Below are 13974 nucleotides of genomic sequence, written 5' to 3' on the forward strand. Positions count from 1 at the left end.
CGGTGTAAAGTGACACAGGTAAGACCCCCAAAGCACATATAATGAAGTTAAAATTTAACATCTTATTTGTTTTCTCCGTTTACTCATTTTTAGTTTTGGTTTTCATTTTTTCCTGATTTCTTCTGGAGTGAGATTTTCCTATTTTGTTATTGTTCGGGTTGGGGGTTTTTGTGGAGTTTTTTGTTAGAATTTTTCTTTATATGAAACCTAGGAGGCGTAAATCTAAAGACGGTAACTAGATTAATAGTTTCTTAAGAGTTATGGCAGGGAGGTTTTAAGGGAAAATGGAACACCAATAATTACCAGTACAAAAATGAAGAAAATATTCTAAAGTTGATTGTGGTAATGACTGCACAATTATTTAATATATTCAAATCATTAAAGTATATGGTATGTGAATTATGTATCTGTAAAAGTGTTAAAATAAAAAAAAATTATCAGTGTCACAGTGAAAGTCAGTATATGCAATTCTTTTATTAGAGACAAATAATTTGATTCACACAACTTTTTTTTTATAGCTGTTTCTTGTTGAGTTTTTTTTTTCCATCGTCATCACATTTACTACATGTATTGGGTGACTACATTATCTTCACATGCCCGTTAGCTAAAAATAATTCCTATGCAGCATGCTTATGTTAAGAAATACTTATATTCTTATTAGCATTACTATAAAACTGTTTACTAATATCTTTGGGACAAAGAAAATATTTACATATAATTCCTATATCCTTCAGGTTATTCTATATTAATCTTCTGATAGCTACCAAGATAAGGATCTTATGAACTTATGAATCCTTCCATACTTACATAAGATTTCTCTCCAGTATGAGTTTTTTTTATGTAGAATGAAGGATGTACTTAAAGGAACGCCTACAGCTACTAAACAATGGGAATTCAAAAAGTTCATGAAAAATCTTCATTTGCTTTTCATTCCACTTGTACACAACTTTTTGAAGACCCCATAGATCACAGGACTTTTCTCTTGTTTGACTTTTACATGCTTTACAAGGAATCCATATTGTATAATATATAGAGTCCTAGTGGTGTTCAAAGGTTAAGTGCTTGTCTGCCAATCGAAAGGTGAGTGGTTTGAACCCACCAGCTGCTCCACAAGAGAAAAGCCCTGGCAATCTGCTCCCATAAAGAGTACAGCCTAGGACGCCCCACAGGTTAAGTTCTGTCCTACAAGCTTGCTATAACAGGAAATTGACGCAGCACACAATATACACAACACGTGACTTCACTGTGATGAATAAGATCGGTACTATTTCTAAAGGTCTTCTCATATTCACTGCATTCACAGAACATTTCTCCAATATATATATACTGACGGTGAATCAGACAGACCCTATAGCTGGTTATTACAACAAATAACACCTTCCTATTCTTACATATTAAGTAATACACATGGCATCAAGGTTGTTCCATACTCACTACACTGTGTTACTGGATTTCTTTGCATAATGTATTCTCTGATGGACAGTAAGATTGGAGCCTTTACTAAAAGCTTTCCCACATTCATTACATTTATATGGCTTTTCTCCAGTATGAATTCTCTGATGTACAGTGAGGTTTGAACTATAGCTGAAGGTCTTTCCACATTCAAAACATTCATATGGTTTCTCTCCAGTATGAAGTCTATGATGTTGAAACAGGGATGACTTATGACTAAAAGCTTTCCCACATATACTACATTCAAAAGGTTTCAATCTAATGTGATTTCTCATATGTAAATCCAATGATTCAAGCTGGTTAAAGGATTTCTTGCATTTTTGACATTCAAAGGGTTTTTCTTCAGTATGAATACTCTGATGCTGAATAAGATATGAGAGGGTACTAAAGATTTTCAGGCATTTGTTGCATTCATATTGTCTTTCTACAGTATGAATCCTTTGATGTCGAGTAAGATGTGAACTACAGTAAAAGGCTTTCCCACACTCACCACATTCATATGGTTTCTCTCCAGTATGAATTTTCTGGTGGTGAGCAAGAGATGACCTATGAATGAAGGCCTTCCCACATAAAGGACATTCATAGAGTTTTTCTTGAGTATGAATTCTCAGATGTTCAATGAGATGTGAAACACGACTAAAATACTTCCCACATGCCATACATCCATATGGTTTATCTCTGGTATGAATGCTTTGATGATTAGTAAGTGAGGAGATGTGGCTAAAGGCCTTCCCACATTCAATACACTTATATGGTTTCTCTCCACTATGACTTGTTTGATGTCGAGCAAGGGATGAACCATGGCTGAAAGTCTTTGCACATTCACAACACTCATAGGGTTTCTCTCCAGAATGAATTCTCTGATGGCGATTAAGGATTGACTGTTTGCCAAAGGCTTTTCCACAATTACTGCATGCATAAATTTTCTCACTATTCCAAGACTGGTGAAGGCCAAGAGATGTGCTTTCGCTGAAGGCTCCCATACTTTCATTAGAATTCAAAAGTTCCACTCCATCATTCATTTCCTCGCTTTTTATAAGTAACTTATTTTGTAAGCTTTTCTTAGGTATATCATACTTGTGTGACTTCCCTTCAACAGAAATTAACTGGGGCTCAGAAAGAATAGAGGTTAAATGAAAAATGCTTTCAAACATATTGTAATTGTAAACACTTTCGCCAGGAGGGCTTTCTCGAAAATTGAGGGTGACAGGTCTAAAATGTTCTACCTGATTTCCATCTATCCCTTCCCACGTCCCTCTATATTCACAGTCATTGTTAAAATTTGAATATTCAGGATCTTCTTTTATAATTTTTTCTATTATTACCCTTTGGGGTGAATCTTCATAAATATGCTCCTCTGATGATAATTCTTTGTCTTTCTGCTTTGATTCCCAATCTGAAACATATCAAGAAAATAAACATTGCTTTTTCTGACCTTCATGGAGAAATAACTTTTATGGTAGAAATTGGGAGAATTGGACAAAAAGAAAAAGTCTTTCCAAAGCACATGACAGCTCAATGATTTCTGGAAAATGCTTAAGTGAAGCACAGTGTAGAAAGCTCACAGGGTCAGAGAGTGATAAAAGAAGAGTTTAATATAAGCAATTAATATATGGGGAGAAAAAATATAAGAAAAACTATATAAATCACATTCTAAATTTTAAACTATCATTTTGTGGCTATATTGATATGAAAGGCCACACTTTTGTCTTATAGCTTTGATTCTTCAAACATTACTTAATCTCAATGCTGCCAGATTTACATGCTTAAAACATGTAATTTATAGCTCGTCTCTAAACAGCAATAACTGAAGTGGATGATAACAACATAATCTAAATGCTTTTTAGTTCTTACAGGTATTTAGGCTGAGTTTATTTAGGGTCTGTGTGAAATCATATGATTCTTAACATTGGACATTTAAACTAAAAACAAAAATAAAACAAAATAACTCCTTTCTGTCAACAGTAATAGAAATAGTGATACCATGAGGATAGGGGGAAGGTGAGGGAGAAAGAGGAAGAAATAGGAACCGATCACAATGATCGAGGTATATCCCCCCCACCCACCCCTCCAGAGGGACGAACAACAGAAATGTGGGTGAAGGAAGACAGTGAACGGTATAAGATATGAAAATAATAATAACTTATAATTGATCAAGGGTTGATTAGGGTAGGAGGTTGGGAGAGGGAGGGAAAAAACAAGAGCTGATACCAAGGGCTCAAGTAGAAAGAAAATATTTTTTAAATGATGATGGCAACATATACACAAATGTGTTTGATACAATTGATGTATGGATTGTTATATGAGTTGCAAGAGCCTCCAATAAAATAATATATAAAAAACACACAAAACAAAAACAGAAAGAAAACACATCTCTGTCATTCAGTCCATTCCAACGCAGAGTGACCCTACTGGACAGGGCAGAACTGCCCTTGTGGGTTTCTGAGACTCTAACTTGTGATGGGAGTGGAACTTTCATCTTTCTCCCTCCAAGTGGCTGGTGGTTTTCCCAGTGCTGCCCTTGCAGTCCGCAGCCCAATGTGTGACCCACTGCACTACCAGGGCTCCTTGTATTGGACATCAGAAAAAATATTAGTTTAGGAAACTTTCTTAAATGTTCTTTACTTCTAATACTATTCATGTTCATATTTGATCTATGAAGCTTAACTTTAGAAGAAAAATGGTTTTCCAGCTAATTGACAGCTTTTCTTTTCTTTTCTTTTTAACATTTTATTAGGGGCTCATACAACACTGTTATCCCAATCCATACACACATCAATTGTGTAAAGCGCATTTGTACATCGTTTTTCAAAACAATTTCTCTCCACTTAAACCCCCAACATTAGGTCCTCATTTTCCCCCTCCCTCCCGGCTCCCCGCTCCCTCATGAGCCCTTGATAGTTTATAAATGGGTATTTTGTCATATCTTGCCCTGTCCGACATCTCCCTTCACCCACTTTTCGGTTGTCTGTCCCCCAGGGAGGAGGTCACACACAGTTCCATGTAATCGGTTCCCTCTTTCCTACCCATTCTCCCTTTACCCTCCCTGTTTTGCCACTCACACCACTGGTCCTATAGGGCTCATCCGTCCTGGATTCCCTGTATTTTCAGTTCCTATCTGTACCAGTGTACCTCCTCTGGTCTAGCCAGACTTGCAAGATCGACAGCTTTTCTTGGCCTAAAGTCATCAATTAATTTTTCCTTAAGTGGGTTTAAAATTAATTTACGATATTTTGTTTCTAATAACAATTTGAATTACAATGATGGCAAACAGCTCTACCTTCAATGGCATAAGCAACCCACATAGCTTATAAGTGAGGATGGAGGAATAATCCTTTGGAAATCTAAGCCGAAAATTCCTCAATTTCCTTTATATCTGGAATCTTTGAAAATAGTATACTTATCATATCATAAAATGTGTCGTATACCTCCACATTCTCTACAAGTTTTTTTTTTACTTCAAAGCTTCCTTGGTTTGATTCACCATGACTCACCTGTGAAGGAATCTTGGGACAGTCTGTCCGCCAGCATCCAGGGTTCTTTCCCTTCCTCCAGTAAGGTGATCACATATGGCTTAGGTATGGGAAGACCTGCTTGTAGGGAAAAAAAAGAAAAGGAAATTATGTAAGCTGTGATAAGAGGGCATCACAGTAAGAACCAGAGGAAGAGTTAATGACTGTTTACTAAAATGGGAAGGTAAGTTTTAAGCAAGGCACAGAGTTAAACATTTACTTGGACACAGAACAGAATTCAGCCATTTAGTTACGAGGGCTCTCAGCAATTCAGAGTAGCAGAAGAAAGACCTTCCCTATTGGGGGTAAAGGGAAGATATCCTTACCTAGAGAGACCAGGTTCTCATAATTCTGGACCATCACATCCTTGTATAAATCTCTCTGAGCAGAATCTAGCCACCCCCACTCTTCATGAGAGAAGTCTATGGCCACATCACTAAATGTAACCTGAAATGGCAAACAAATTTGAGGGCTCAACCATGGCCCGGGCCTCTTATGTCACTAAACAAGGAATAAAATTACTCTGGTTGTGGGAAAAAAGCCAACAAGAATCAGCAATTAGAAAAAGAATAATAAATTTGATCTAAGTAATAACTAGAAATATATGTGCTTGACATTGCTATACAATAAGAGTGAGACAAATACATGAGCTTTGCTTCAGGAAAGTTACTGTTATCAAAGGGAACAGAATTATATAAATTCCAAAAAGTCAGCAGTCACCATTTGGTAGTATATAGTCAAGTTCTGAGTTGTATCTTTTATGGTTGAAGTGCTAGATAAGCAATAAAAATGGTGTTAAATCATTTGTTTTCTAAAGAGATGATCACTATGATCTACAAGGGGAAAGGAAAGAAAGAACAATCCATAGGTTCATAAAGAAGACATCTATCTTGACAGATATACAAATAATTAATTTATAAAGAAAATATACACATAATTGTGGTGTGTACTTAAACCTTGTATCAGTAGTCATTTGAGAATTAAAATAATTTGAGACTCCTGGGAAAAAACACTAAAGGATTGTTCCAGGCAATACAGTCCAAAGTAGGATCTTAACATAAGAGCAAAAAATATAAGAATAGGCACCTTTCATGGAAAATATTTTAAAGGAATATTTACTGATAAGTCTAGCAATTTCTTCTTCTCAAGAGTACTCACAAGACTACAGTATTACATAAGATAGCAAAATCTCTTTTAAGAAGCTTAAACATTCTATAGCAGGTTACACGTGTGTGCATTCATAGGTGCATCTAAAATGGCATTGCAATTATATTTCATTGGCGAGATAGACATTTCTTGGATGTGGTGAATTTTTCTCCAAGAGTAGTTGACTTAATACCCTATTACTTTATTTGGAAATTTTTCACATACAGTTTTACTGATATTGGTCTTTAGTTATAACAGGGAGGTGGGGGTGGGGGTCTGTGTCAGGTATTGGGGAAATAAATAAAAATAAATAAAATCTCCTGCCAATGTAGAAAATCCTCTCCACCAAGTATAGAACATTTTACTACTGTAAAAGCATTAGCCCAACCATGAATTTCACATGCCAACTGCTAATGAGATTACAAAGACAAAAAGAAACGTCACCTTCTACGTATATACACGTTCTCGAATTAATGATAAGCTATTATCAAGTAAGAGAACTTGATACCACCATTTGCTACATAGAGGTCATTCTGAAGTCACCTGGAAGTTAGGGTGGTCACCTCTGTTCGTTCATTGCCCTTATCTAAAGGAAATATAAAACTGCTCATGTCTTACAACAAGCAGATAGTTAAAACTTGGAGCCAAGAACTAAGGCTAACTCCTAGAGACGGGGAAAAAGGTGCTATTTTCCTGGATCTTTGCATTTCAAAAGGATAGTGGTAAGCTATATGTCCAGCAAGAGGCTTACTTCATTTTTTAAATCATTTATATACATCTCAAAGAGCAGAGGAAGGATTCACAATTAAGTTTTCTTAAAGAAATGCTCTAAGAAACCCACTGCCATTGAATCAATTCTGACTTATGGAGACTACATACTACCAAATACAACCAAATTCCATCGGGTGCGCGCGAGCGTGTGTGTGTGTGTGTGTGTGTGTGTGTGTATGTGTGTGTGTGTGTGTGTAGTCTTGTCTTTACAGATGTGTGTGTGTGTGTGTATGTAGTCTTGTCTTTACAGGCATAGAACAACAGGAATTCTTCAGCAGTACTACTCTGTGGGTTCAAACCAACAACCTTTGGTTTAGGAGTCAAGCACACATTGTCTGTGCCATTCAGAGACCTGCTCTAAGAAATCAAACCCCACGCCCACTAACTCCAAGTATCTATGACTGTAAATCTTTATGCTGCCAGGGAGCAGTTGGTGGTTATGAACTACCAACCTTGTGATTAGTAGTTGAATGCTTAAGGGAGGGAGGAAAAACTCTTTCCCTTTTGGCATTAGGGAAAATTTATTTTCATATTTGGAATTACTCTTACATAGATATTAGAGTTATACTAGCTCCATTAAATGAATTAATAATCCTTCCATCTTTGCCTACTTTCCACAAAGCTTTTAAAACAACTGTCTTTACAAATATCAACTGATAAATCAAAAATAAAATGATTATATCAAACGTAGAAAGCACTAAATTCTACTTCACCAATGTGCAGATACTTCATATTTTGTTTTCAACATATTCTTAATGGCTGCCATCCTATTAATAGCCTGCAGAATAAAAACCACAAATCACGTGAAAAGAAACTCTTTGTTCCTTCTTTAGAAGAGGGTTCCTGAACTTTGGCACTATTCGTATTTTGGGTCCAGGGTAATTGTCGTGGGGAGCTGTCCTGTACTAACATTACAGGACACTTCGCAGTGTCCCTGGCCTCATCCACTAGATGCCAGTAGCAGCTCTTCCCATTAGGAGACCACAATTGTTTCTAGAACTTGCCAAATGTGTACTACAGGGGAAAGAGGAGGGTAAAGTGTCCCTGTTGAACAACTATTGCTTTTTTTAAAAATTATTGTTTGTTTTTTAATTATTGTTCTTCAAACAACTACCTTAAGTCTCTCTATGGACACTCACAATGTTCCCTTAGGTCAGCATCATTTCACTCCACCTCTAAGACTTCGGAGCTCTAACCTAGCTTTCCTGGGGACACTTCAGATATCTCTTCCCCATTGCCTTTGCTGCCTGCCCTAAATCATTTAGGATACCTAACTGTCCTAGCATTTATTTAATTTGTGTGTGTGTGTGTGTGCTCTGAAGACTTTCCTACCACTTCTTCATTGTTCAAATATGGTAATTATTAGCCATATTTGGTTATATAACTTTAAGTTCATTCAATTCCTCAGTTACTCTAACCAGAATTCAACATGTGTGGTTGGTGGCTGTGACACTGGACAACACACACAAAGACCATTTCCACCCTTGTAGGAAGTTTTCCTACACAACACTGTACTGGATCATGAAGCCCTGTATCTCAGTATATACCTAACCCACGTAAGGCTCTTCCTAACAGGTACTTCATGATCCTTAGAAAATAAAGAAGTACATGATTTAGGAGTTTACTTTAGCTTTTACTTTAAAAACAGCAGCAGCAAAATCAAATTATTTCTTCTAGTTATCTAATTTTTTTCCCAAGAAGCCAGAATTTGTTCAACATATACACATGCAATTCATGTCGTCTCCTGGGCAAGCTTTCTTCCCTATCAGTTGGTAATAATTCATTTATCTGTTCAGCAGCTATTTACTGAGCACAAGCATCTGCTATTTATTAGAGGACAAAATGGCAGTGATAGCATAAAAACCTGCACGTCTGTATTTTTTTTTTTAGAAAAAAGAAATCAAGGATAACTCCAAATAACATCTGACCCGAGCAACTGGAAAAACAAACCATTCATCAAAACCACATTATATAAGTTGGATAATCATAAAGCAGATAACCTCAAATTCCAAGTTTGCATTTTAAGCTGTACTAAATTATTATTGGCTCCACAGAGACTTCTAGCAGAAAAATAAGAAATTTTTTCCATCTGTGGCAAAAGAGTACTAAGGGACGAGAACAGTATGTTGGAACTCTCCTATGATCTCATCCTTTGTTATAACAAAAGGAATTATAGATCCCATCCCTAAATGAACTTTGTTAACCTGGAAACTAGCAGAAGCAGGGCAAACCCTCCTGAGCCCTGATAAGAAAATATTCAAGAAGATTTGGGGTGATGCTAAACTCACCTGAGACATGACTTTGCTAGTTAGCCAGCCAACACAGTCCTCTTTCCGGTCTCGGGTCTTAAAGCAGAGCAGTGTCCTGCAATGGCAGAGGCAGAGCGGGGGGGAAAAAGCAGATTGACCTTGCAACTTGGTGACACCCCAGTAAGAAAAGGCATCGGAGGAAACCACTCTTTGTGGGTATAGGGGCTTCCTGGGCGTGGGTTTAGCATGTACCAGGTTGCTTTCTACGGAGCCAAACTTACAAAGCAATAGTAATGACAATGCACGGTGGGCCTTCTACATTATTTCCCGTTTTTTCTTTTCTAATGGTGAGAAAACTGAAACTGAGCCAGAAGGAAGCCGATTGGGAACCGTCAGCGTCAGAACTGGAGTAACACGAAAAACAACTGAGAGATGACAGACAGGACGTTCGCTCGAAGTGTGTCCTGCGTATACAGAGCCCGGGTTTCCTTTTCACCACAGTTCAACGAGGTTAAGTACCACCCCCCTTTTACAGAGCCGAGGTTACGTACCACCCCCCTTTTACAGAGCCGAGGTTAAGTACCACCCCCCTTTTACAGAGCCGAGGTTAAGTTCCACCCCCCTTTTACAGAGCCGAGGTTAAGTTCCACCCCCCTTTTACAGAGCCGAGGTTAAGTACCACCCCCCTTTTACAGAGCCGAGGTTACGTACCAGCCCCCTTTTACAGAACCGAAGTTAAGGACCACCCCCCTTTTACAGAGCCGGGGTTAAGTACCACCCTCCCCCCTTTTACAGAACCAAGGTTAAGTACCACCCCCCCTTTTACAGAACCGTCCGCGGAGGCCGCGGAAGGCCCGCCCGCCCGCAGGGCAGCCCTTGACCGTGCACAGCGGCCCGGAGCCGGGCGGGGCCTCCCCGCGAGCTGCGCGCGTCCGGCGCCAGCGTCGCCGTACCTGAGGCGCGCGGCCGCCGGGGAGCGGACAATGGCCGCGCCGCTCAGCGTCCTCCCGGAGCCGCCGCCAGGCCTGGGACTGCGGCGCCGTGGGACGAGAGCCGCCCTGACGACGAGGCTGCATGTCCCAGACTCTTCCGCGTCCTGGACAAAAGTTACTGCCTCCGGGAACAACGGCCGCCCCGCCGGAAAACCACACTTCCCAGCAGCCTCTGCGGTCGCGAGTTCAACAACAAACTGTCCGGGCTTTTCAGACGACCGGACCTCCCGGAGCCTTCGTCGCCAGGTGGTCCACTAAAGCACCCCGGGGACGTGTCGGTAAGACAAGCGTTGTCTTCGGAGGGGCCAGACCTTCAGAGCTACAGCAGCGCTCTTCTTGCGTGAGGACAATGGTTCCCCAGTCAGAAACTACATTTCCCAGAATGCTCAGGTGCGTGTGACTAGCTCTTCCAGGTCACTCGTACGCTGACAAGCCCCCCCCCCCCGCCCCCGCCCCAAAAAAGGATTGTTGTATTGCTGATAGTGTCAAATGAACGTTCCTGTAGGGTAGCTTCACACTAGGTAATTAGAAACCCACTTACTTTATGTCACTTGTACTCTATGAGACTTTATTTTTTAATCATTTTATTAGGGGCTCTTACAGCTCTTTTAACAATCCATACATCCATTGTGTCAAGAACATTGGTACATATGTTCCTGCCATCCTTTTCAAAACATTTTCCTTCTACTTGAGCCCTTGGTATCAGCTCATTTTTTTCCCGCCCTCCTCTACCCTCCCACCCTCATGAACCTTTGATAAATTATTTTCATATCTTACACCATCCACTGTCTCCCTTCACCCGTATTGTGTTCTTTGTCACCCTGGGAGGGGGTGTTAGACATCAATCATTGCGATCAGTTCCTCCTTTCTCCGTCCACCTTCCCCTACTCTCTTGGTATCGCTACTCTCATTGTTCCTGAGGGGTTATCTGTCCTGGATTCCGTGTGTTGAGAGCTCTTATCTGTGCCAGTGCACATGCTCCAGTCTAGCTGGATTTGTAAGGTAGAACTGGGGTCATGATAGTGGGAGTGAGAAAGCAATAATGAACTAGAGCAATGTTGTATGTTTCATCAGTGCTATACTGAACCCTGGCTCATCCCCTCCTTGTGACCCTTCTGTGAGGGGATGTCCAATTGTCTACAGATGATCCCCCTCTCATTTGCGTTGCTGTTTGTTTTGGATCTTCTGATGTCTGATACCTGATGCTGTTGACACCTTATGATCACACAGGCTGGTGTGCTTCTTCCAGGTGGCCTTGGTTGCTTCTCAGCTAGATGGCCACTTGTTTATCTTCAAGCCTTTAAGACCCCACATGCTATATCTTTTTTTTTTTTGGCCTTTTAATAGCCAGGCACCATCAGATTTCTTCACTACATTTGCTTATGCATCCATTTTGTCTTCAGCGATTGTGTCGGGAAGATGAATATCACAGAATGCCAGATTATTAGAACAAAGAGTTCTTGCATTGAGGGAGGGCTTGAGTAAGAGGCCAAATGTCCATCTGCTACCTTAATACTTAATATATAAATATGTATATGTAGACCTATGTCCCTATCATTATATATAAATATATTTATATATATACATGCCTGTATTTATACTTCTAAAAATGTCCTTTGCCTCCTAGTTCTTTACTCTATCTACTCTTACTTTCCTCTTGTCCCACTATTGTGTTTGACCTTCATTCAGCTTTCAGTAATTCCTCTGGCTACATTGCACTTGATCAAGCCCCACCAGGCATTCTACACCCTCCTCACCATCGACTTTAGATCATCTGTTGTTCCTTGTTCCTGAGTTTGTTGGCTCCCCACTTCCTTCCCACCCCACCACCCACCTTCCCCTCACCCATGTACCCCTTGAACCATCAGTCACATTTTTTTCTCCTCAGGATTGTTCATCCTGCCTGTCTTATATAGAGAGACATGAAAAAAAGAAGAAAAGCCTACAAATAGTTCTAGGTGTGTCTGTTGATCTTTATGAATATTTTCTGATTGAGTCTGATGAGGTGCCAAACCCTTGCCCTGAAATCTATTTTTGAGACTCCTTGGGGACTATTGCTTTGCTTCCCTTGCTGCTCTGTTACACTCCTTTCATGTTTCGTCCCCCGTGGAGGGTGGGGGTCAGACCAGGCACACTTCCCACACTGTGTCCCCCGTAGCGCTATGGGTCATCGAGGGATGCCATGTCTTGTGGAGTCGGCTCTATGGTCCTCTCTGTATTGGCTGCTCTGAGCAGGAATATCATCCTCAGGGCTTGGTTTTCTCTCTTTCTCTCTCTTTCCTTCCCTCTGGTTTACCGAGCAGATTAGCTTTCTGATAATCAATTTGCACACATTATGTTTCATGTCATTCAGTGCAATCCCATCAATCCAACATTTCTAATTCCACCTCTTCCCTGTTTCCTGTCGCTATTCCTCCTTTCTCAGCCTTTCTGACTTATTCTTTAGGTAAATGCTGTTCCTTTCATTCCAAATGGTTGATAATTCTAAGGTATGCTCACACATGTAATGTTATTACTGCTCTTTTAGACCTGTCCGTATCTTGGCTCCAAATTTAATCACAGGAGAAAGATCAGTTCCAGGACCAAAGGAAGACATAGCCTGGGAGGGTCCACCAGCCCCTATCAAACCAGCAAGCCTGGTCTCCTACATGACGTTCTGTTTTGTTACAACTTTGCCCTACTGTATCCAGCTCCATGGATTTCCAAAAGAACCACAAATGTGTCCTGGAAGAAGTACAGCCTTGCTCCCTAGAAGCAGGGATGGCGAGACTTCATGTCATGCACTTTGGACATGGTATCGGGGGAGACCCGTCCCTGGAAAAAAGATCTCATGCTCAATACAGTAGAGGGGCAACACGAAAAAGGAAAACCCTAGATGAGGTGGATTGACTCTGTGGCTGCAACAAGGGGCTCAAACACAGGAACAATTGAGAGGCCTGGGCCGTGTTTAGTTCTGTCTCTGTTTAGTCTCTGTGGGTTGGAATTGACGCAGTGGCAACTAAACAACAGTGTCATCCAGGACCTTCTATCCTAACTCCTTTCAGAGCAGGTGGAGACAGTGGACCCACCGCTCGTTCTCCTAGTCTCACGGTGGTGACTAATGCGTTCATAGTCCATTGGGCTCAACTGTGTTCATGCGTCTTCCATTTCCGTCATTCTTTCCTCCAGTCAGGGAGAGACCAGTAGTTGCTCCTTAGATGACTGCTCCCTAGCTTTTAAGAGTCCCTAGCTCTCACTACTCAGTAGGACGTAGATTTTGTGAACTATGTTTTGCCAATTGACTTTGGTATTATTCCTTAAGACTATTGTTCTAAGCCCCCAGATCCATTGACTCATTCCCTCCAGGTGCCTAGTCATGTTCACGAAGTCTCCATAAATGTGTCCCCTGTATGCTCCATTACATCCACAAATATGGTTGCAGAAAAAAATATTTATCCAGGTACAACTATCCTCTGTCAAATATATATAGATATCTTTAACTCTTTCTCACACTTGCTCAACCTGGTTGTCTATCCACCCAGGAATCAACTTTATTGTAGGATGGTGTATATAATTATAACACTTACCTCTGCTGCGTTTAATTAACACTTGCACTCCTCCCAGTCTCTTCTCTTGATTCCATCCTTCTTTGACAACTTCCCGTAGCGTATACTGTGCTCCCCTTCACTCAAGTTCTTAAAATCTTCTTGCCCCTCCCCTGAGAAGAATTTATTTCAAAGGATGGCACTGAATCTGCAGCTTCGGGAGAAGGATCTATCTGACCAGAGCACACAGGAGCAGATGACAGGGGAGGAGGAGAGACTGGAGCACATCCTGGCCCACCAGGCCTTGAGGACGATGACCCCAAATAGA

The 13974-nt window shown here is 40.6% G+C and overlaps 1 protein-coding gene across 4 annotated transcripts; it reads right to left on the reverse strand.

Moving 5' to 3' along the window:
- Nucleotides 1–454: 454 nt before the first annotated feature.
- On the reverse strand, nt 455–10380 carry ZNF181 (zinc finger protein 181). 4 transcript variants are annotated; one of them, XM_045292888.1, is made up of 5 exons: nt 10084–10380; nt 9170–9245; nt 5291–5411; nt 4947–5045; nt 455–2848 (listed from the first exon to the last, which is right to left on the reverse strand). In XM_045292888.1, the coding sequence occupies exons 2-5, from the start codon at nt 9176–9178 to the stop codon at nt 1434–1436; spliced, it is 1644 nt and encodes a 547-aa protein (XP_045148823.1). In that variant the 5' UTR covers nt 9179–9245; nt 10084–10380; the 3' UTR covers nt 455–1433. The 4 variants fall into 4 exon arrangements, with proteins under 4 accessions (XP_045148823.1, XP_045148827.1, XP_045148825.1 ...); XM_045292892.1 differs by having other exon boundaries at nt 4947–5042; nt 10084–10374; XM_045292890.1 differs by lacking the exon at nt 10084–10380 and adding an exon at nt 9412–9677.
- Nucleotides 10381–13974: the final 3594 nt, after the last annotated feature.

The sequence above is a fragment of the Echinops telfairi genome, unplaced genomic scaffold, assembly GCF_000313985.2.
Source record: "Echinops telfairi isolate 266 unplaced genomic scaffold, ASM31398v2 ScPeMD7_655;HRSCAF=1070, whole genome shotgun sequence".
Classification (NCBI taxonomy): Eukaryota; Metazoa; Chordata; class Mammalia; order Afrosoricida; family Tenrecidae; genus Echinops; species Echinops telfairi.

Coding starts and splice junctions, on each gene's coding strand:
- ZNF181 (XM_045292888.1), bottom strand. Junction 5,046..5,290: donor TGAGAACCTGGTCTCTCTAG/GTAAGGATATCT, acceptor TTTCCCTACAAG/CAGGTCTTCCCATACCTAAG. Junction 2,849..4,946: donor GTCCCAAGATTCCTTCACAG/GTGAGTCATGGT, acceptor GATATGTTTCAG/ATTGGGAATCAAAGCAGAAA.